The following is a 24,594-nucleotide window of genomic DNA, read 5'->3' on the forward strand; positions in this document are numbered from 1 at the left end:
CACTGACCTGTCAGACCCGTTCCAGACACATTCAAACTTGTCGAAGATGCAGTCGTTCTCATACAGGGAGCACAGCTTACTCCTCAGGTAGTCGTGCACCTGGAAGAGAGAAAAAGGGGGAAATAAATGGAGATATATTTTCCAGAACCATATGTTTTCGGTAAATATATGGCTCTGGTATTTCCCCTTTGCATATTTCTTTTTTGTACCCAGCGATGTGCAGACATGCTCAGAACGCTGTATGATCTACAGTGTATCAAGGTCTCCATAACAAGCTTGACAGATACAAAAAAAAAGTGTACGTGTTGTATACTCTACCTGGTAGGTCTCCAGAGGTTTGCTCTCCATGTTGAGGTCCCACACTTTGACAGTGAGGTAGTCCCGTGTCATCAGGTAGCGCCCGCTGTGGCTGAACTTGACATCTGAGATGGAGGAGATGATCTCAGAGAAGAAGGAGCGGTTACTGGGGTCCTCCGGCTCCTCGAAGACTGCAGGGGGAACAGAGGAACAAGAGGAACAAGCTGTGTTAACATCTGGCCAAAAAGCACTGGAGAAGCCACTCTCTGGCTTACAGCTTCAGTTGATTGATTAATCACTTTCACACTGCACCAGCTACTTTAAGCCATCAGCTGGCTCTTCTAAACAACCGCTAAATATGCAAAGGAAAAGGAGAGAAATAATAAATCTCACTGATAAATATTGGCTAAATAGAAAGCCATGATAAATCATGTTAGAAGACATTTATTTCTCAGTAAAACACGTAATTAACATAGTCGTATTTTGCACTGCAAACGCGTCATTAATACTTGATTATTTACTTCTGGGAATTGATCATCTATCTTTCCTCTTTATGARTCGATCTTTATCCACTCTCAAACAGGATGATAATTGATTTGAAATGCAAATGCGGCTCCTAACGGTCAATAATTGAACACACAAATACTGTGAGCTTATTTAAGATATTAAATGTACGATATATGTGCCAATAATAGATGTTATAATATGGCTGTTCTCACTGCATAACCTCCTGCCTCTCTATGATCCGTCAATATGTTCAGCCCGGTGGAAACGGATGATTTGGGGCTCAGGGACAGAGCCTTGACTGACCTTGAAACATCAATATCACTGTGTGTTTGGATCAACTCAGAGCCATGGAGGAATACACACTGTATCCTGTGGATTTTTTGGTCCACCATTTACAAAGAACTTAGTTCATGGCCAAAAACAACTGGAGGGGGRAAAAAATCTATAAAATCCCCCTTGACATCATAGTGCTTCTCTGTTTTCCTCCATTTCCACCTTATTTTCCAATAATATCTCACAAAGACATGTCCACCTGCAGCTTAGCTCCGTTCAACAAGATGTAGCATGCAATAAATTAATTTACCAACAACCGTGCCAGGGTCCCATCATACCAATACGAATTATCACTGTGCAGCAAATGACTAACARTTAGTGACACAGTAGCTGTTAGAATGGAGTAGATAGACTGTTATAGAAGTATAGGGGCTTCAGAGCGTACAACAGCCCCGGTGGCCTATGCTGAAAGGCTAGCAGTTTTTCCTGATCATGTGACCTGACTGCCTGGGACAACTCGGCCCCATAGCTTTTCCTAGTCAACTCATGTGGTCGGGAAAAACGCCTGGCCCTTATCATGGAGCCGGCTGACAATACACAGGCATATGAGTGGTTTGGGGTGCGGCAGAGGCGGTCTTACATTTGGAGTGGTTGTCACACAGGGCTGAGGCCCTCATGTCACACAGGCGGATGGAGCCCTTGCTGCTGCTGTAGATGAAGGTGTTACACTGGTTGGGATGGAACTCTGCTGCTGTGATCACCTCTGTCAGCTCCTCCATGTTGGCCGGCTTGATGTCCACAATGTCTGGGGTGGGGGGGGGCGGGGGTAAAGGAACTCAACCACATAGAGGAGTACTGATGCAATTCATAGCTTACAGTTTAAAGGAACTATTGGACAAGAGGAGGAAAGGGAAAACCCATAGCAACCCATTAGAGGTTGCCGGAGTAAGCACCAAAAAAAAACGAAAAAAATGAAAAGATATAACAGCATGAGGTAAAAAAATAAAATAAGACTTAAAAAAATGTCAAGGAACAGCAGAAACCAGCGCTGATCCGGAGGAGGGAAATGACAGCAGATCCATCACAGAGAGAGAGACAGGAGATGAGAGCTGAGGAGAGAGGTTGACTAGCCAGTAGCACTGTGATTGATCCAGTAAAGAGGCTCAGTAAATAAGAAGCTCAATATGTGCCCAGGGCCCCAAAGCTCGGCCATCCATTCTGCTGTGCATAGGGCATCTCATCTGTGATCTGCAGAGAACCTCAAAGTGGAAATCATTGTTGATCAATGGGGATGTGCGCCTGTTTAAAGATGACCTCATTGGATTCTCTCTGACACACACCTGGGATGGGATGCAGATGACTGCTGGACAGAGACTGGCACCAGATAATGGGTAATGGCCAGAGTGACAGAGAGGCAGACATATGAAGACCCAGGGGGGATATAGACAGAGATACCAGCAGCTTGCTAATTGCTATCTACCCAGTGTAAATATCAACCAAGCTGTTAGCTCAAATTACCTTCCATTTAAAGGAACAGTGGAAGTCCATGAGCATTCTGTTAAGAGGAAGATCTGATAAAGGGGGTTTGTAGGCACACTGGCATCAGCAGTTTCATACGATGAGCCATATAGATCTACAGTGCATTCRGAAAGTATTCASACCCCTTGACTTTTTCAAAATTWTGTTACGTTACAGCCTTATTCTAAAATGGATTAAATTCATTGTTTTCATCGTTAATCTACACACAATACCTCATAATGACAAAGCAAAAACAGGTTTTTAGACCTTTTTGCAAATGTATTAAAAATAAAAGACAGAAATACCTTATTTACACAAGTATTCAGACCCTTTGCTATGAGACTCAAAATTGAGCTCAGGTGCATCCTGTTAACATGAATCATCCTTGAGATGTTTCTAMAACTTGAATGKTTTTTACCAGATTTGGAATGGYACACACCTGTCTATTTTGTTTGTTTGTTTTGTTTTACCTTTATTTAACTAGGCAAGTCAGTTTAGAACAAATGCTTATTTACAATGATGGTCTACCCTGGCCAAACCTGGTCTATATAAGGTGCCACAGTTTACAGTGCATGTCAGAGAAAAAAACAAGCCTGAGGTCAAAGGAATTGTCTGTAAAACTCCAAGACAGGATTGTGTCGAGTACAGATCTGGGGAAGGGTACCCAAATAATTATGTAGCATTGAAGGTCCCCAAGAACACAGTGGCCTCCATCATTCTTAAAATTGGAACCACCAAGACTCTTCCTAAAGCTGGCCGCCCGACAAACTAAGCAATCGGGGGAGAAGGACCTTGGTCAGGGAGGTGACCAAGAACCCGRTGGTAAATCTGACAGAGCTCTAGATTTCCTCTGTGGAGATGGGAGAACCTTCCAGGAGAAGAGCCATCTCTGCAGCTCTCCACCAATCAGGCCTTTATGGTAGAGTGACCAGACGGAAGCCACTCCTAAGTAAATGACAGCTCACTTGGAGTTTGTCAAAAGGTACCTAAAGGACTCTCAGACCATGAGAAACAAGATTCTCTRGTCTGATGAAACCAAGATTGAACTCTTTGGCCTGAATGCTAAGCGTCACATCTGGAGGAAACCTCGTACCATCCCTACGGTGAAGCATGGTGGTGGCAGCATCATGCTGTGGGGATGTTTTTCAGCGGCAGGGACTGGGAGACTAGTCAGGATTGAGGGGAAGATGAACGGAGCAAAGTACAGAGAGATCCTTGTTGAAAACCTGCTCCAGAGCGCTCGGGACCTCAGACTGGGGCAAAGGTTCACCTTCCAACAGGACAACGACCCTAAACACACAGCCAAGACAACGCAGAAGTGGCTTCAGGACAAGTCTCTGAATGTGCTTGAGTGGCCCAGCCAGAGCCCGGACTTGAACCCGATCAAACATCTCTGGAGAGATGCAGCAACGTTCCCCATCCAACCTGACAGAGCTTGAGAGGGTCTGCAGAGAAGAATGGGAGAAACTCCCCAAATACAGGTGTGCCAAGCTTGTACCGTCAAAGGTGCTTCAACAAAGTACTGAGTAAAGGGTCTGAATACTTATGTAAATGTGATATTTCAGTTTAAATTTGCAAACATTTCTAAAAAYGTGTTTTTGCTTTCTCATTATGGGGTATTGTGTGTAGATTGATGAGGGGGGGGGGGAAACAATTTAATACATTTTAGAATAAGGCTGTAAAGTAACAAAATGTGGAAAAAGTCAAGAGGTCTGCATACTTTCAGGATGCACTGTATATCCTTTCATAGGTAGCAGCGTAATTGGGAGAAAATGTAAATGGTCAAAATTCATTCTTAACTTAAGCCTGGTTCTCTGTTTTATCCCAGTGTTTCATAACCAAGATGATACCAAACCTGACTGGTCTAGCTACATTATGCCAACTCATATTCTCTCAGTACGAATTTGATAGGACACACTAAATGGGCCATTCCGCCAAATCGGTGCCTTTTCCGTCCACAGTATGTGTATAATACATTATATTATTATTATCAAGCAAAGTGTCCTGCACTTTGTCCTAATTGCAATTTGAAAACAAATCATGTGAAGCCTTGATAAAAACTACCTAGAACACTGAAAAAGTTGGATTTTAGCCCGTCCCCACTCTCTAACACTACACTTCACCATGAAAAATAATGAATATAATCCTTCAGAAATCTWWTTTTWTTKTATTATTGTGTGACTATTTCCAATTTAGACATAACATTTTAATTTTAATCCGAAAATCATAATATGTTAGTTAAAACACACATTTTAGTCGTGTCCCCAGGTTTTCACTCAGTCCTGTTAGCCTGACACATTCCCCACTCTAAAAATGTGGGACATTCCACAAGTCACATGATCAACAGGAAGTAGCATCATTTGAGTGTCCTRAAGGCCATGGGAAGACCAAAAGTAAGTTCTCTCACTCTTTTCTCTGTATTTTTTTAATCATATTGTAAGTATGACTGAGAATGTCAATCTCAAAGTACAGTCCTGTTAACATCTAAGAAATAATTTAGGTATTGTTTTTTTTTTTTTTAGATAGTTTTGGTAAACCACTTGAAGGTGCTAAGTGTTCTCATGCTATTAGCATTGATGCCATGTGGCTACATTTCATGTGTTTGCAAATGCTATGCTAAACTCAGTACTGTTACTCATATGAAGGGTAACAGGACTGAATAAGAGTAACAGGAGTGAGGAGTTTGAATGAAATAGCCATTTTAAATGTGGTATATACTGTACATTGATTCATTATAATACTATTCTCTTGATTTTAAGTTTTACAGTTGGAATTACTGTTTTTTTAAGGTTAAGGTGTTTTCAGTTTTACAATGTGAACACATTACTTACAGGGAGCCAATCGATTAGGTTGCTGCAGAAACGCTATCGCGTTCGAAAAGCTATCGCACTCGACGCCATGCCGACCCAGAAAGGAGAGAGAGATACTTAAAAGAAGGAACAGCAGAAATACAGGGAGGACAAGGCAGGAAGAAAACAGTCAACATTTAGTAAGAGGGGAAAAGCGCAGACGTCGCAAAAAGCGGAGGGAGACTTTACTACAGGATCAAGTCCAGGATAGAAGCCACGAAGCACCTCACTACGCCTCCAGATAGCCCAGTTCCAGCTACGATGAAGATGCATCAGGCAGTAAACCTAGTCCACGGAGAGCTGACCTACAGGGATGTCAGCTGCTTGTGCACAGCAAGACATCCTCTGAGCTGTGAGTGCTTTTTAATGCAACGCATTTCACATTCAAATTGACAGAAGGCTCCCACGACCACAGAAAATCAGTAGCAAAGTCCTGAGGTTGTCGGCGAATGGTGTGTGCTGAAGTACGATGGTCAACTGTACCCTGGCATCATCCCAGATACAAACAACACACACGTCAAGGTTCGTTGTATGAAAAGGACTGGGGCCAACAGTTGTTGCTGGGCAGCACGCGAAGACATCCTTTGGTACCCCTKTCAAGACTTCCTGTGTACCATCCCACCAGCGAGGCGGTGGCTGTGTACCAGCGAGCGATAGGTCGTCACATGGAAATTGACAACGACGTCTGGGCCAAACTAGAGACTGTTTCTTAGAAAAGGCAAGTTTTTGTTCATTCATTTATTGCAATTCTATATGAAATACAATTGTATGTCGTGTTTGCAAGTGAATGTTGTGTTTTATATGCATAAAATAGTACTTTCAAGTTAATATTAGATACTGGTAGTCAATGTAGAGATCTGAGGATCTGCTTAATATTCTCAGCTTTTTGTATTTGTTGTCTTTCTTGCCTTTTGTAGAGGAAGATGGAGAACCCATGCTGTGCAGAGGCAGGAGCCAGACACACATGCTGCAGGGGGATACTCACACCTCTCTCTCGCTCTCTCTCTACCGCCCACCCCACCCCGCACACACACACACAAGCACGCGCTCACATACACGCACACGCACTCATGCAAAAGCACACACACACAATTGTTACTGCTTTATGTTGCTATTTAGACTCAGATCTTTTTGGCCAAATATAATGACCTCTGTTTTATCTTTGTTTAATTGAAGGAAGTTCTGTGACATCCAGTTATTCTCACACACACAAGCACTCATTCCTGGTACTCAGTGCTCATTCCTGTTACTTCATTTTTTTATTTAAAAATAAATAAAGATAAACCACTTATTTTTCAATTATGGTTGGTCCATCATTTAAACAATTGTTTGATAAAACACATGATAGATTTTTGATAAAATTGAGGTTGGGGTCTCCCTTAAAAATAAAAAATGGCTTTGTGTTAAAAAAATTAAAAAGATTTCGCTTGCATATGACTTTTTATCTACAGCTATATATTTTTTCAACATGTAACCAATAATTTCTTTAAAGTACCCACTTTATTGAGGGAGAAACAAAGAAACTAGTTGGCATGACTTTTAATTTATATTGAAACAGCTGTAAGAGTTTTGGTAACAGGACTGAGAAAAATGCAACCATCTTCCATTTAGAAACCTTGTAAAAAAAAATATTAAAAAAATATGTTTTTTTTTTTTTTGATTTGCCTGATTGACCATTACACATTTTGAATAGTTAAAATATCTGTTATTAGATACAGTGCTGAAAAAAGATAAAGAATGAAGTTAAATTTTGAAAAGTTACAACATGCAAATRGMACCGATTCGGCGGAATGGCCCAAATTCTATTGCATACAAGAGCTTTAAACTGCTTTAAACTGAATACCTATTTCATTCCCCGTGAAACTGAGAAATAATGCAATTCAGAATTAATAGTWTATATTTTCTGTCCTCTAGCTTAACATCCTGACTGTGATGCATACATCATCATGAATGAGCTAATCCAACAACAAAAAATGAAAACATCTTCCAAAGTGMGACAATCTCTTAATATGAGTTCCTCAGCGGTCAGTCTAGTCATCTACAGTATGTTTGTTGGGAGAAGGATACTGAAGCTCTGGTTGGTGATCTCCAGGTTCCACAGATTGATTCTCAGGTCRTCTGTGGACATGTAGGTCTCGTAATCGTTGCTGACGGAGATGGAGTTGATGTGGTACGTGTGGGCGTTGGAGAACACCCGCCTGGGCGTCGCCTCCACCATCAGGTCCATGGGCTGCAGCACTGGCACCTACGAGGGAGGGAAGGAGGGTGGCAGGGAGGGCACAATGGAGGGAAGAAGAGTGGCAGGGAGGAGAGAGAAAAGGGGAGAGGGAGGGAGTGATGGAGGGGAGGGAGAGAAAGAGAATAAGAAAAATATGTGTTTATAAACATCAAATCACCCGTGTATTCAACAGTCAGTAATTCAGTGAGTGCAATATTTCAAGTGCGGGCTGTTCATGCATCACTCTGACAGTGTGAGACTGAACTGAGAGCTCCTCTAGCCAGCCCATAATGGGGAACCCCATGTTCTCACAGGGAGTAGGGTTCCTTAATGATGACAAATCTCAGCCCGGGCCCCTAGACACCAGCCACGCAACAGGGGGCCCCTAGAGAGACCCAGGCCCCCACTGTGCAAGGCCTTGTCTGCCACACTCGCACCCTTTATGGGCTCCTTTCCCGACAAATGTTCCAGATTTTGTCTCCTACGCGCCTCGCAATTTAGACTAATGCATTGCCAACTCAGTGGAATCAGCAGGAGGCTGGTGCTGATGCATCACGGTCATTATCTCTGGATGTGAGGAGGACTCTTATAGAAGAGCATTAGGGTTTTATGATTGACAATGGCTGCAGGAGATAGGAAACCTTGTGGCCGTTCACAAGTTCCAATTGATGATATAGGCATGCGGGTGTTTCTACCGTCATATTTGCCAAAACAATGAAATCGGTTTTAGATATCTAGATCCCAAACGAAGGTTTGTACGGTATATTGGTCCAGCACTAGTCCAGACTGCTCCTTCATTTGTGTGGAGCTGTCAGTTGTAGTGTGTGTTATTGACAGAGACTGCCCCCTCCCTCTGTCTGTCTGTGGTTCCTCTGGCTGTGTTGGAAGAGCAATAAAAGCACTGGTAAACGATAACCCCTCACAGAGCTGCTTAACGGCCATACAGGAGGAGCAGCTGTAGCCTGCAGCTCCTCGCCAGGGACCCCCCCCACCTTCACTAGCACTCCCCCTCACACACCCACACACGCCCTCGCCTGTCTGTGCAAAGTGATAAATGCCCCTCCAGCCGCTCTCCCCACAGACACACCGCTCACACCCACCCACCCACACACAGACAATTCACACTTGGAATTGGATTTCTACCGTCCTCAGCCATAATCCCTCAGTCTCTAATGTTCTATAGCAGTGGTATTCAACTTTTTGAAAAAATGGGGGGGGGGGGGGGGGGGGCATTTTTTCAGCCAGAATTTCTCATGACCTCACCCCAAATCTAATGACACAACCTTACAATTGGTCAATTTAGATTTTTACATCAACAAATAACCTTGAATTCATTGCATTGTCATCTCTTATTGAAAATAATAAGAAAAGAAAGAAAGAAACATTTACTCGATAACATTTTTATTTTAGTTGTTATCATCTTTCTCAAAAGCGTTTGTATATTGTCCCAGACAATAATCTGTACTACCACTGGTCTATAGGGTCGGCACGGGAGAGACAAAAGAGAAAGATACATTTACACATTAGAGGGAGGGGGAGAGAGACTATGGAAAGAAGTAGAGGGAAAAGGGAATATGGAGAATCCAGGAGGGAGACGGAGTATTGACAATTTGACAGAGAGAGGAAGAGAGGAGTAATGAGTGATAGTGATAACTAGTGACAGAGAGAGAGAGAGAGAGAGAGAGAGAGAGAGAGGAGTAATGAGTGATAGTGATAACGAGAGAGAGAGAAGTAATGAGTGATAACGAGAGAGAGAGAGAAGTAATGAGTGACAGTGATAACTAGTGACAGAGAGGGGGAGTGGGACATGCTCACTAATGTGCATTCACTCTTGGGTGCCTCCTTGGCTGACCATTATTGGGTATCTGTCTGACAGTGAACACAAACCATCTGTCAACGCCACACAGACACAGCGCAGCACAGCCAATGATTATCAGATATGAGTCCGCTAGCATSATGAGTGTCTCTCAGCGCCACGGCACGGTCACACCATCACACAGCGAGAGGTGGAGGAGAAGCATGCTGCAGAGACTGCTGAGGTCATTAACTCATACATCAACGTCTGTTTCTCAGATGAGGCGGCGCTGGGAGGAGCTGCTTCGGTCCACAGTTATTACTCAATAGAAAGACCTGGACATGAATCAAGCCAAGAGGGTGATATGTTCAGACAGGATAGGAGAGGCATGGGAAACCCACCTTCAGCCCAAATGGATAGTAAATCCTCCTTAAGTGTACCATCTCACCATAAGCATAGCATACACAGTGGTATGCATGCTAGTGAGCAGTGGACATTTTCAATAACATTGATCCTGTACTGGTCCCACATAGGGTTAAGTGTAGTCAGTTAGTAAGGTCTCCTCTGCAGGGCACCGGGACAGACTGACAGTACATCCCGCCTCMTCTCTGATGGGTGACATCATGTTTTCTCTCAGAGTGACTGACAGACATTTTCTTCGCTCACCAAGCGAGGAGTTTTTGTATGGAGGTCAATGARGGAGTGTCAAATTTGGTTAACAAATAATTGACTGGCATATTTGCTACGTGTGGCTTACTTGATCTAATAGAAGTTTCGTAATGATTAGGTTGTTACGAGTGTACTGATATAAGTAGGACACGTGACATCCCRGCAACTTTGAGAAAACACACAATTTATCGGAGTTGTGCCTGGTCGTCACTAGTTACCACAGCCACAAAGTCATATTTCTCTTCTTAAAATGTGATTTTAAACCTAACCTTAAATKAATACAAAAAAAAAATKAATGTTCTGTTTTCATGRCTTTTTACGACAGAGCCCATTTTGACTTTGTGGCTGTGGTAACTAGCAGAAACCGTTGTGCCTGTGGTGCCTGTACACGCGCATCTGCCTTCTCATTGGCTCTAATTATCCCACCTGATCTTGCCTACTCCCGACTGCCTTCCATTTTTTTCATTTTTTTTTCATTGTTAGAGCGGCCACTAGAGTATCTGGTCAATATAATGGATAGTCTCTGCCAGTCCTGGAACCAGTGCTTGACTTGGAATGAAATAGGTGCCGGTACTCATTTTGGGTGCCGGTACTGCTTACATTTAGGTGCCGAAGCTCCACAATACTTTTGAGCTAATATTCTATAAGAGGAACAGGAGCTCAAGCAGTAGAAAATTGAAGTTGCCGGTACTCAGCTCCGGTGAGCTCCTGTCCAAGTCAAGCACAGCCTGCAACACTGTCGCTCCCTCCCACTAACTTAATCCCATTCAATGATGTTTCACAATTCCATCTCTCAACCGTAATGTGATTTCTATTGATTTCCAAAGGCTGTGTTGCGTAAGGGTCAATTTGGGCCCAGAGTGGAAAATGGGAGCATGAGGAGAGAGGGATGATTGGCACGAGCCAGGGGTCGAAATATTGATACAGTTTCTGCACTGCTCACCTCTCTCCTAAATCAATATGATATTTACTGAGGAGTGCGGAGTGTGAGCTCTTGAACGAAGGAAATCATGTCTATTACATTTTTTTAAATAATGAGAGTGGGGGAGAAAAAGAGAGGATTCAATTCCAATGTTTGTTCTGGGGGGTTTCTTTCATGTAACACAACAAAGATGAATATAGGCATTTTATGTTTATAAAGGAAAAGACAACAAAGTTCTACCCATCATAAGACCTCTGTTTACACCAGCTATAATCTACCATCTTGGCTTTACCATCTGACAGCTACCAATCTAGTTGATTCGGACATGTCCCAGCCTGCTGTCTGTGTATCCATGGAGATGGGGGTGATATTTGACCCCATGCTGACCCCTGGTCACAGGATGGTGGAGACAGATGGGTCACTACTGGACCTGGTTAATGTTTGGTCAGTCAGCAGCATTGGCGCTTGGTGTCCCCCGCTTACCCCATCCCTACCCCCCTCTAAGAGCCAGAAACACCCCTCCACACCCTCACACTGACAGACATGTGCATTTGGCAAGATATGAAACCAGGCGAGTTTCTTTAATCCCTCAGTGGCACTGGGGGAGAGATAGAGGCTTAGACTGCCATAGGGAGCGATAATGACACAGGTTGCCAGAGGAAGGATGACATCAGTGTTCAACCTCTGCGTGTAGCACTGGGCGGGTGGGCACAGAGATGCCCGGAGGCTGTGGTGACACCGTGGTGGGGCACGGGTTGGCATCTTACCCGCAGGGCGGTGATGGTGGCTGGGTCTCGGATCCTCCCATCCTCGTCCTTCAGGTTGTAGCCCTCCGGTCTCTTGTCCCGCTCACTGATCTTCCACAGCTTCACTGTTTTATCTGCAGGGCGGAGAAGAGGAGGGGAGAGAGGGATGAGTAACAACAGACGAGGGATAGGCTAAACGAAAGGTGTACTGTGCTGATCTGGCTTGGGGAGATAGCTAGCTGCGCTGAGGCGGGGAGGAGGGCGACAGTGGTGTGCGGCTCGATCTGCTGTGCTGCTACAGTATTGGAAGCTTGCCACTGCGGAGKGTTGGCATGGCATAAATAGATAGCAGATATATCAGCTGAGATCAATAGCCTCCAATTAACCTGATTAAAGCCTCCTGTTGCCAGCCCAGCTTGTTCCACTGATGTCCTCTGCCCTCATAGGAGTCTGTCTGCTGATSCAAGTTCCCCGTCTCATACATTTAGTGAAATGTGAAAGGAGGGGCACTGCAGTATTGTAAAGGTCAATGGAGTGACTGATGAATATGTGAATATGTAACTTGAGAAGAGCCACTTCCTGCCTCTTGTGGCACTTAACACGAAGACTTTTCCATAAAGCAGCTGCTTGGCTAAAATCAATAGGCTGTGTTATGCAACAGGTGATGTAATGGAGGTAATGGAACCATTAGCAGACACTAACATCGACAAGTGAGCAGTAAAATATGGCGATTTCCCTACAACTGGCTGCGCGGCTTACCATTGGTGGAGAGGAGGAAGTAGGCAGCGTTCTGTTGAGGCAGCCAGCGGATCTTGTTGATCTTCTCCTCGATCTCCAGGCTCTTCAGGTAGTCAAACTCAGGCTCGTGGCTCTGGAAGGTGCTGTAAACATTGTACTCCCCTCTCCTGTGGGGCTGGTTCTTACTCTGAAACAACAAGGACACGTTGGGAGTTTGTGGAAGAATGGGCAGATGTTCTGGGATTATTCAGCTATTCAGACATGCAAACGAAAAAAAGGCCAGTGTTTGAAGTTTGACAATGAAATGAGATAATGATATTGCGGATGAGGATACAGAGGAGGGGTACATTGAACACAATTTGAGAGTAGGATTCTATTTGCATTGAAGAACAAAATGTAAGGAAACAGCAACCCAAGATTTCACAGCAGCAGATGTGTCGATGGCCTGGTTTTTGCTTTCTAGATCAAGCATACTACGACACTACCCAGGAACTACCCAGGAACAAACAAAACATGGGGACTGTAGTATGTTGAGCAGTCACCAAAATCCCTCTCCGGCATTATACGTGTTGACATAACTGCTGACATGTACAGACCTTGTGCCTCCATAAGGTATTTTTGTTGAGTAGAACTATGAGAAATCAGGCAAAGTGGGTTAAATCTATTGTAAGGCTGTCAGGATCTGTAGTAAGGGCCAGCGAGATAGCTCAATAACAGCCAGCAGCCTCAGCTCAGCCAACATGGCAGGTCAGGTTTCACCTCAGGAAGCTTCAGTATCAATAGAGCCAAATCAGATGACCAAACAAGAGGGGAGGGTATTAATGGAAACACATTTGCCCTCTGCGGGGTGAAGACGGGGGGAAGCAAGAGGGGGGGGGGCGCCTCTGGTGTGAGGATTAGCGGATACTATGGAGCGCCTTGAAATCAGCTGGAAGGTGAAAAGACGCGGAGAAAGGAGGGGGGGGGGAACTCATGCAGTCCCTGACGTTCATATTTTCTCACAGCCAGACAGAAGATTCAGACGCTGTCTAGTCCTTTCATCCAGCTTCCAAAGGAGACGGTAGGCCTCCCCGAGTGGCCCATAATCTTTCCATATACCTCCTACAACCACTGAATAAACATTTCACAGACCCTTAACCTTCCACTACTAGTACTACTGCTGCTACTACTGCTGCTACAACTACTACTACACAGTAACCCAGCGAATGTAAGAGCTCAGACACAGCAATAGTGTTTGCTCGCCGAGAGTACTTAGCATCTCTGAACAGAGTGTCAGCATCATTTGCGAACCGAGTGTACACCAATTTTACATGTAGAATCGGGTGAAGACAGTCAGATGTAAACAGTGGGTGGTCCCTGAACACAGTGCGCGGAACGATCAGCAGACGAACGCTAGATCAACATTCGGTGCGATGCGTGCGAACCTTTACTGTAACACGCTGGCACTGTTTCTTCCAGATCCAACCAACATCTAAACTGAGCAAAAAAAGAAACGTCCTCTCACTGTCAACTGCGTTTACTTTGAGCAAACTTAACATGTGTAAATATTTATGAACAATAAAATGATTCAACAACTGAGACACAAACTGAACAAGTTCCACAGACATGTGACTAACAGAATGGAATAGTGTGTCCCTGAACAAAGGGGGGGGGGTCAAAATCAAAAGTAACAGTCAGTATCTGTGTTGGCCACCAGCTGCATTAAGTACTGCAGTGCATCCCCTCCTCATGGACTGCACCAGATGGTCAGTTCTTGCTGTGAGATGTTACCCCACTCATCCACCAAGGCACCTACAAGTTCCCGGACATTTCTGGGGGGAATGGCCCTAGCCCTCACCCTCCGATCCAACAGGTCCCAGACGTGCTCAATAGGATTGAGATCCGGGCTCTTCGCTGGCCATGGCAGAACACTGACATTCCTGTCTTGCAGAAATCACGCACAGAACGAGCAGTATGGCTGGTGGCATTGTCATGCTGGAGGTCATGTCAGGATGACCTGTAGGAAGGGTACCACATGAGGGAGGAGGATGTCTTCCCTGTAACGCACAGCGTTGAGATTGCCTGCAATGACAACAAGCTCAGTCCGATGATGCTGTGACACACTGCCCCAGACCATGACGGACCCTCCACTCCAAATCAATCCCGCTCCAGAGTACAAGCCTTGGTGTAACGCTCATTCCTTGGACTATAAACGCGAATCCGACCATCATCCCAGGTGGACAAAACCGCGACTCGTCAGTGAAGAGCATTTTTGCCAGTCCTGTCTGGTCCAGTGACAGGTTTGGGTTTGTGCCCATAGGCGACGTTTGTTGCCGGTGACGTCTGGTGAGGACCTGCCTTACAACAGGCCTACGAGCCCTCAGTCCAGCCTCTCAGCCTATTGCAGACAGTCTGAGCACTGATGGAGGGATTGTGCGTTCCTGGTGTAACTCGGCAGCTGTTGTTACCATACTGTACCTGTCCCACAGGTGTGATTTCAGATGTACCAATCCTGTGCAGGTGTTGTTACACGTGGTCTGCCACTGCGAGGACGATCAGCTGTCCGTCCTGTCTCCCTGTAGTGCTGTCTTAGGCGTCTCACAGTACGGACATTGCAATTTATTGCTCTGGCCACATCTGCAGTCCTCATGCCTCCTTGCAGCATGCCTAGGGCACATTCACGCAGATGAGCAGGGACCCTGGCATCTTAATTTTGGTGTTTTTCAGAGTCAGTAGAAAGGCCTCTTTAGTGTCCTACATTTTCATAACTGTGACCTTAATTGCCTACCGTCTGTAAGCTGTTAGTGTCTTAACGACCGTTCCACAGGTGCATGTTCATTAATTGTTTATGGTTCATTGAACAAGCATGGGAAACAGTGTTTAAACCCTTTACAATGAAGATCTGTGAAGTTATTTGTATTCCTACGAATTATCTTTGAGAGACAGGGTCCTGAAAATAGGACGTTTATGAATGGTAATGCATGTGCCGATGTGATGTTATTTCATTCAAGGTTCAATATGGGTTCATTCGATGCAGGTTTATGAGCTAGATGTCAAATGGTTAGTGACATAGTAAAACAGAGTGCCAGGATGTGAGAGACATGATGAGAATGGGGGTTTGTGCCGGTCTTACCTCCTGTTCTCTCTGGAACACCACTACTCTCCCTCCCTTGTCCCCCGTTGCCAGCAGCTCTCCAGTTGGGTTGAACTCAACCGTGGATATGATGTCAGCTGGAAGATAAGACACACAGAGAAACGTTACCTCACTGAGATACTCAATACWTTGATACAGTACATTACCCACCGACTGTATGCCTGAATGAGTCACGTTCTGTTTCCTTCACCTCATTGATAACCGTAAAATCTATTTTCAAGACCCAGCTATGTGAAATTAAATTGGTGAATGGCTTGAAATGCACTACATCACCAAAAGTATATGGACACCTGCTCGTCAAACATCTCATTCCAAAATCATGGGCATTAATATGGAGTTGGTCCCACCTTTGCTGCTATAACAGCCTCCACTCTTCTGGGAAGGCTTTCCACTAGATATTGGAACATTGCTGCAGGGACTTGCTTCCATTCAGCAACAAGAGCATTAGTGAGGTTGGGCACTGATGTTGGGCGATTAGGCGTGGCTTGCAGTCGGCTTTCCAATTCATCCCAAAGGTGTTTGATTGGGGTTGAGGTCAGAGCTCTGTGCAGGCTAGTCAAGTTCTTCCACACTGATCTCAACAAACTATTTCTGTATGGACCGTGCTTTGTGCACGGGGCATTGTCATGCTGAAACAGGATTCCGCAAACTGTTGCTACAAATTTGGAAGCACAGAATTGTCTAGAATGTCATTGTAAGCTGTAGCGTTAAGATTTCCCTTCACTGTAACTAAGGGGCCTAGCCTGAACCATGAAAAACAGCCCAGATTCGTCTGTTGGACTGCCAGATGGTGAAGCATGATTCATCACTCCAGAGAACACGTTTCCACTGCTCTAGAGTCCAATGTCGAGCTTTGCGCCACTCAAGCCGACGCTTGAAGTTGCGCATGGTGATCTTGGGCTTGTGTGCGGCTGCTCGGCCATGGAAACCCATTTCATGAAGCTCCTGACGAACAGTTCTTGTGCTGACCTTGCTTCCAGAGGCAGTTTGGAACTCGGTAGTGAGTGTTGCATCCGAGGACAGACGATTTTTACGTGCTATGAGCTTCAGCGGTCCCGTTCTGTAAGCTTGTGAGGCCTACCACTTCGCGGCTGAGCCATTGTTGCTCCTAGACATTTCCACTTCACAATAACAGCACAGAGTTGACCGGCAGCTCTAGCAGGGCAGAAATTYYACAAACTGATATGTTGGAAACGTGGCATCCTATGACGGTGCCACGTTGAAAGTCACKGATTTCTTCAGTAAGGCCATTCTACTGCCAATGTTTGTCTATGGAWATTGCATGGCTGTGTGCTTGATTTTATACACCTGTCAGCAATGGGTGTGACTGAAATTGCCGAATCCACTAATTTGAAGGGGTGTCCACATACTTTTGTAWATACTGTCTAGTGTAGGCGGGTCAAGAGGCAGAGTTAAAAAACGTAACCTTGATTCTTAAATGCATTCAAGCGGTCTATTTTCACGCCCCTGCAGTTGATGTGCTCCTCAAGTCTTTGAAGGCCTGCTCTCTCCGAGGCAGAAAGGCCTGCTCAGATAGCGTGTCCATGGATCGGATCAATTATGTGTGCCACTAGCTCATCTCAGGGCYGATGAAAGGCCTGGGCCACCACTACAACAACAGCCTGGGCCACTCACAATGCTACAGCCCCCTCGCTAGGCTAGCTCCATCAGTAGCACCCCCCTGCCCCTTGCCCCCACACTGTCTGTCACCACCCCATTCATATGCAAAACCCTCTCACACATCTCCCCGACACACACGCCAGATCTCTACAATAACACGGTATGGTGGACCTGGAGAATTACAGCCTGCTGCTTCTCTCTGTGGCAGGGAAGCCTCCGCAATGTGTCTCCACAACTCAATCAYATCAGATCAGATACAAATGACATTTCTGGTCCATCCGTCGCACACTCGGAACACTCCATTCTGTGGTTGACAGTGAAATTGCATTACAAAAGAGCCACCCCCACACCCTCTTCCCACAATATCAAAGATGGTAGATAGATGCTCACACTCATGTTCATATATAGAGATGGAAGACCAATGTCTGTCTTAACAGACCCCAACAGGGTGGCCAGGCATCCAACCGTAGACAATGGTACAGAATTACTGTTACTCTGAGAAACATACACAAACTACACCTAGGACAACACAAACGTCTCACTTAGCAGCATCACTGTAGGTGGTGCGCCAATCCAGATAACCCGTCTGCATTCCAGGGGCTTAGAGAAATGGCAAAGGAAGCTGCCATTGTTGGCTGTCTTGCGGTGTGATGAGGACTATCTAACCCACACAGCCACAGAGGAAAGTAGGGCAATCGGGGATGTTTAATTAAAGCGACCCCTCACTAGGGAGCGTTGAAGAACTGCGACACCACCATGGAACTTAGGGAACGAATGCTCTCCCCTCTGTCTGTCTGTGTAAACAGCCTGCCGTATCAGTGCCACCGCAGGGCCAATACAGCTCACTGTACGCATTAACAGCCTCTCAAGTGTCTCATACTCCACGCCCCGCTCTTGACTCGACCGTACAATTTGGCAACCTCGAAGAAGACAAAGAGCCTGTATTGCTGTCTATGTGCGCTGGGTGTTTATGTATGCTGCAGCAGTAAGCTCTGCCCTGCCCTGCCCTGCCAGCGGAGGGGATTTGCTTCTAAATGGAGGATCTGTGTGTCTATTATGCATAACTATCCTCAGCCCAAACACACAGTCTATCCAAGGCGGGCGAGTATCCTCTCCGTCTCGGTCTCCTTATCTAACCCTGTAGGTTCCCTTCTGCCCACGTCACACACACAACACAAATTACATGACACACCTGGCTACCTCACATGACCTGTCGACTGAACGCACCAAACATTGATTGAGCTCAGGACATCCAGAACTGAGATGTATCAAGTAGAATATCTATCTCGAGCTGATTCTAGCAGTGTGAGGTTAAGAGAATTCAACTGGCATGCCTAGAATGGAAATAGTTTGTTTTCATCTGAAAAACAAAGGAGTCGATCATGAGTTTTCCCCTCAAGCAGATTGTGGTCGATTGATTCCTACCTTTGACACATCTTCCCTGGTCTTCCTCTAGCAGATGCATCTGTTTTAGAGGCTGTGCCTGGGTACACTGTTGCTATGCAATCCTCTCAGAGATACGGGTGCATGCTCTGCCAGGTGGGCTGTGGCTTGCTCTCTCATTCGCAGGTATATTTGTATTGTTCGAAACTCTCTTCAGACCTGAAGAGATGAGTCCCTCGCACACATACACACTCCCACACACTCGCGAACAGAGTGCTTTTACCGACAACGCTCGGTCCGGATTTGAATAATTAACATTAAACCAAGCAAACAAACAAGACCAGGCTTTTAAATAATTATATTTTGTTCCCAGGAGAAGCATGTCAGAAATAGAGAGGGATAGAACGAGAAAGAGATGGAATGAAAGGAAAAGAGATAGATGTGGGTTTTTTGTGTGATTAAAAGAGAGAGAGAGCGAGAGAGAGAGAGAAACAGGGAAGGGAGTATGGAGCAATTTCAGTGCCAATATACATTTTATTTGAATTCCATCATTTTGAATTTTAATTTAATCTTTTTGAAATTGTAATGCTGAACTTGTAAACTGAACTTGTATTTCCTGATTTGAAACTGAATTGAATGGATATTACAGTCGGCTTTAACATTTAATTTCCATTTAATTTAATATTCAAGCTCAATAWTTATATATTCATTTTCAATATGATAGATATTGYATTAATTGTCTGTGCATCAAGTTAACAAACTATAATTTCAAGYTTATCAAAGTTTCATATATTCAACTTCTCAGACGCATTCAGATTCAGTTTTCCAATTCAGTTCTCTAAATTCAGATTCAAAACCAGAGACAACATCCTGGTACTTTGCCAGCCAGRAAAAGTGGAAGAGAACTGATAGAATCCAAAGCTCACTGTGGTAAACAGAAACTTCTGGCGGTTTCTGAAAACAATTCGGCCCTAATTCGGCCCATTTGGCCCTAACATTTGAACCGTTTTGGCTATGAGCTACTATGAGCCCATTCCTGAAAGCTAAGACTCTCTGGAGCCTGGACGTGGGTGTTTCACTCTATGATGATCACATGCTGCGTTAGAAGGGAGTGTCACAAAATGTCCCCCACATAAGAATATACAGTTGAAGTCAGATGTTTACATACACGTTAGCCAAATACATTTAAACTCAGTTTTTCACAATTCCTGACATTTAATCCTAGTAAAAATTCCCTGTCTTAGGTCAGTTAGGATCACCACTTTATTTTAAGAATGTGAAATGTCAGAATAATAGTAGAGAGAATGATTTATATCAGCTTTTATTTATTTCATCACGTTCCCAGTGGGTCAGAAGTTTTACATACACTCAAATAGTATTTGCCAGCATTGCCTTTAAATTGTTTAACTTGGGTCAAACGTTTCGGGTAGCCTTCCACAAGCTTCCCACAATAAGTTGGGTGAATTTTGGCCCATTCCTCCTGATAGAGCTGGTGTAACTGAGTCAGGTTTGTAGGCCTCCTTGCTCGCAAACGCTTTTTCAGTTCTGCCCACAAATTTTCTGTAGGATTGAGGTCAGGGCTTTGTGATGGCCACTCCAATACCTTGAAATGGTTGTCCTTAAGCCATTTTGCCACAAATTTGGAAGCATGCTTGGGGTCATTGTCCATTTGGAAGACCCATTTGCGACCAAGCTTTAACTTCCTNGTCAGGGCTTTGTGATGGCCACTCCAATACCTTGACTTTGTTGTCTTTAAGCCATTTTGCCACAACTTTGGAAGTATGCTTGGGGTCATTGTTCATTTGGAAGACCCATTTGCGACCAAGCTTTAAACTTCCTGACTGATGTCTTGAGATGTTGCTTCAATATATCCACATAATTTTCCTACCTCATGATGCCATCTATTTTGTGAAGTGCACCAGTCCCTCCTGTAGCAAAGCACCCCCACAACATGATGCTGCCAACCCCGTGTTTCACGGTTGGGATGGTGCTCTTCAGCTTGCAAGCCTCCCCGTTTTCCTCCAAACATAACGATAGGCATTATGGCCAAACAGTTCTAATTTTGTTTCATCAGACCAGAGGACATTTCTCCAAAAAGTACGATATTTGTCCCCATATGCAGTTGCAAACCGTAGTATGGCTTTTTTATGGCCTCCAGCATCATCACAATTTCCTTTGCTGTTGTTCTGGGATTGATTTGTACTTTTCGCACCAAAGTACGTTCATCTCTAGGAGACAGAACGCGTCTCCTTCCTGAGCAGTATGACGGCTGTGTGGTCCCATGGTGTTTATACTTGCGTACTATTGTTTGTACAGATGAACGTGGTACCTTCAGGTGTTTGGAAATTGCTCCCAAGGATGAACCAGACTTGTGGAGGTCTACAATTTTTTTTCTGGGGTCTTGGCTGATTTCTTCAGATTTTCCCATGATGTCATGCAAAGAGGCACTGAGTTTGAAGGTAGGCCTTGAAATACATCCACAGGTACACCTCCAATTGACTCAAATTATGTCAATTAGCCTATCAGAAGCTTCTAAAGCCATGACATAATTGTCTGGAAGCTGTTTAAAGGCACAGTATGTAAACTTCCTACCCACTGGAATTGTGATACAGTGAATTATATGTGAAATAATCTGTCTGTAAACAATTGTTGGAAAAATGACTTGTGTCATGCACAAGGTAGATGTCCTAACCGACTTGCCAAAACTAAAGTCTGTTAACAAGACATTTGGGGAGTGGTTGAAAAACAAGTGTTAATGACTCCAACCTAAGTGTATGTAAACTTCCAACTTCAACTGTAGTTGAAATGCCTTGTCATAGAATCCAAAGCTCACTGTGGTAAACAAAAACCATTGACTTCTAAGGATAGCCTTTCCACCCCCAATTTAATCTTGCTCTTGTGACTGACTGGGTTTGAACCAGGTCTGCTGCATGTCACAAGACTGTTAGTCCACTTAGCTAAAGCCTATAGGGATAAGTTCAGGAAGTTAATGTAAAGGACGACACACTGCTTGATTAAGGAGTACCGCTTCCTTCTGATTCAGCTCGTACCGAGACTCAAACTCAGGACCTCTTCCTCGCAAACACATTGGACTGCCCTCCTGAAGCATTCCAACCCACCGCTCTATTGAAAAAAGGTCTTCTTCAATTGCGCAAGGAACAACACTTCAGGCTGATGAGCAATGTTCCCTGTAAGCTATGCGCTGGCACGCAGGTCCCCCGGGACTGCCGCACAAAAKAAATATCAGCCAGCACAGAGAAGCACGAGATTGAACTTCACTCAACTTCTAGTTTTCCCCTTTAGTTAACACTATCAACGTTTCCCTTTACTGTGGGAATTGCCAATATTAGCCACTAATATAGATGTTTGGTCAACAGGGGGGTGGGGAGTTTTTGCCCGCACTGCAGAYGCGGCTATATCGGTCCGGCTTATACAGGACTATTAAAACCCCAGTGCACTACTTTTGTGAAAAAAATATTTTTTCCAACAACCAAAAAATACATATTTATTCAGATTTTTCAGGGGGTTCTCCAGCAACCTCAGCACCCTTACTTCCCATGGCTGTGGTAGATGCGCTTGTTTTGAGATCAAAGCGAGAGCTGCATTAAGCCACGTGTGCACATTTGTTAATGTTCTTCGCTAGTAAGTGAGTTATTAGCCCAGTTATAGCTAATTTCTAGTCAGCAATGGGGGAATAGTTGCTTCCTACAAGAGTACAAAACGTKTGCATTTCTAGCCATCATTGAAAAGCGAGTCAGGTAATGATAATTTTTTCTGTCTTAAAGGGGCAGTGTTGTATTTTGAGACAGGCTTGAATAAGCTAAGTAGCCAATATGCAGAAGATAGCATAATTTGTCTGATTCTCTGTAATAATGGTATGRGAATAATAATTAACTTTATTTTRTAAAGTGGTTTCTTGCATAAACAACACATTTCAAGTCACCTCCTTGTCTGAAGGACAAGTGGATAAACAAGTTAATGTCAAGCCCTGCATATTTTTTCCAAAAGTCTCACGGAATGTAGGACTACATTGAACACCACACATTAGCTGCTACTGTAGGCTTAATGATAGAACAGCTATTTCCATGTTAAAATGTTATGGGATGCATTTTCTCCATTGATTTTGATGGTAGGTCACTCTGGTAGGCCTACATTATGATCAAATAGACACAGTAGTTGTCTACTGTTAAAACTGTATCRTAAAGCGGGTACAGCCTCAGTGTTCACAGTCAACGCGTGCCAGAAGATGCACGTCATTTTCACAACGTTCAAGTTTGCGCTCAGCAGACCAGACATTTGCTCAGTGCCTAAAGAAAGGGAACATTAGCTGATGAGTGAGTTTCAAAGATCCCCATCTGCGACATTCACCCCTTTAGCTCTCTCCACAGCAACCCCAGCGATTGTACCAGTGCAACTGTAGATTCGAGTCCAGTTGCACCATTGTAAAGGACGCCACGCTGCCTGCTTAGCGAGTACCGCTTCCCCGCGGTTCAGCACATATGGAGATTCGAACTCAGGACTTCTGCCTCAAAAACACACATGACCTCCCTCCTGAAGCATCCCGACCCATCGTGCTATTAAAAAAAGGCCTTCTTCAATTATGCAAGGGGCGACACTTCAGCCTGAGGAGTGAGTTTCACAGGTCCCCATCTGCTAAACTAATACAAGTCTTCAAGATCCAGCAAGTTTAGGTGATCAATGCTTATGTGATGAGAACCTACCCTGAGACCTGAAGACGTGCTAGTTTGACAAGTGTTAGACATCAGGCAGGGGCGGACTGGCCATGTGGAATTTCGGGCAAATGCCAGATGGGCTGGTCCATTTTTAGCCCAGTGGGCCTGTCAAACCTGTTTTGTTTTTTTGCACAAAATTGTAATAGTTGGGGCCTCAAGGGAAATAATGGGCCATTGTGGGGGCCTGGAGGAAAAGAATGGGCCGGCGAAGGGGCCTTGAAATAAGAATGGGCTGGTGTGTTTGAAATGCCAGGGCCGATTTTTGGTCCCAGTCGGCCTCTGGTCTCATGTCTCCGGCAAGGGTAGTAATTATAAAGTTAACATGTGACTGACTGGGTTAAGACTGTGTTAGCCTGTTGCGCTAAATGCCTAGACATTGGTCCTGTGACTTGGATGGGTCTCTTCAAGGAGGAGGTCAAAGGAGRGTGAAGTGTATTAAATTAGGTGCACAGATTMTTCTGCTTCTGTTTGCCACAGAAAGTGTTGTTGTGCAGTAGGCTTGATTTCGAACCCAGTCTGTTATATTGGTGCCGTGATCTCCGAGTATGAGGTCCAAGGGGGGTGAAATGTAACCGAGGTGGTTCGATGAACCTTATTGGAGACTTGAAGACTTGTGTTAGCTTCCTGAACTAMTGCCTATGTGCTAATCTAAGAGGTCCAACAGCCTTGTGACATTCAGGAGACCTGGTTCGAACCCAGTCAGTCACAAGAGCAAGATTAAATAGGGGGTGGAAAGGCTATCCTTAGAAGGGCTATGACAGGGCTAGTCTGAAAAGTTGGCTAGGAGATAGAAACTATATTCTTATGGGGGCCAAATTGCGGTTTTTGTGACACTCCTAACGKAGCCTGTGATCATCACACATGGGAACAGAAAGCAAATGAATGCTCCAGAGAGTCTTAGCTTTTGGGAATGGGGTCATAATAGCKTATAGCTAAAGTGGTTCAAACAATAAAGCCAAATCCWTAGTAGGAAAATAAATTCAACATSYCACATTGGCTTCAGGAACCAGCAGAAGCTTCTGTTGACCACTGAGAGAGTTTGATTCTATCTGTTCTCCTCTACCTTTCCTGGCTGGCAAAGTACCAGGAACGTGGTCTCCGGTTTTGAATCTGAATGCATCTGAGGAATGAAATATATTAAACTTTGATGAACTTGAATTGATGGTTCGTAAACTTGATACACAGACCATGAA

The 24,594-nt window shown here is 44.5% G+C and overlaps 1 protein-coding gene and 1 long non-coding RNA gene across 3 annotated transcripts in view; one reads left to right on the forward strand and one right to left on the reverse strand.

Moving 5' to 3' along the window:
• Nucleotides 1-24,594, reverse strand: part of LOC112069729 (serine/threonine-protein phosphatase 2A 55 kDa regulatory subunit B beta isoform) — a 58,608-nt gene that overhangs the window by 1,118 nt on the left and 32,896 nt on the right. Inside the window, exons 1-8 of one of the 2 annotated variants that reach the window (XM_024137101.2) lie at nt 18,711-18,832; nt 15,645-15,742; nt 12,554-12,719; nt 11,816-11,928; nt 7,512-7,689; nt 1,718-1,882; nt 319-488; nt 8-99 (exon numbers count right to left, since the gene is read on the reverse strand). In XM_024137101.2, coding sequence (XP_023992869.1) covers nt 8-99; nt 319-488; nt 1,718-1,882; nt 7,512-7,689; nt 11,816-11,928; nt 12,554-12,719; nt 15,645-15,742; nt 18,711-18,750 — 1,022 coding nt within the window. In that variant the 5' untranslated portion in view covers nt 18,751-18,832. Of the gene's footprint in view, nt 1-7; nt 100-318; nt 489-1,717; nt 1,883-7,511; nt 7,690-11,815; nt 11,929-12,553; nt 12,720-15,644; nt 15,743-18,710; nt 18,833-24,594 lie in introns of those variants that run through there. The other variant, XM_024137100.2, reaches the window with a different exon arrangement.
• LOC112069730 (uncharacterized) lies at nt 4,893-6,750 on the forward strand. Its single transcript, XR_011475446.1, has 3 exons — nt 4,893-4,988; nt 5,429-6,162; nt 6,362-6,750. It is a non-coding gene; the product is annotated as an uncharacterized lncRNA (long non-coding RNA).

The sequence above is a fragment of the Salvelinus sp. IW2-2015 genome, unplaced genomic scaffold (assembly GCF_002910315.2).
Source record: "Salvelinus sp. IW2-2015 unplaced genomic scaffold, ASM291031v2 Un_scaffold1098, whole genome shotgun sequence".
Lineage (NCBI taxonomy): Eukaryota > Metazoa > Chordata > Actinopteri > Salmoniformes > Salmonidae > Salvelinus > Salvelinus sp. IW2-2015.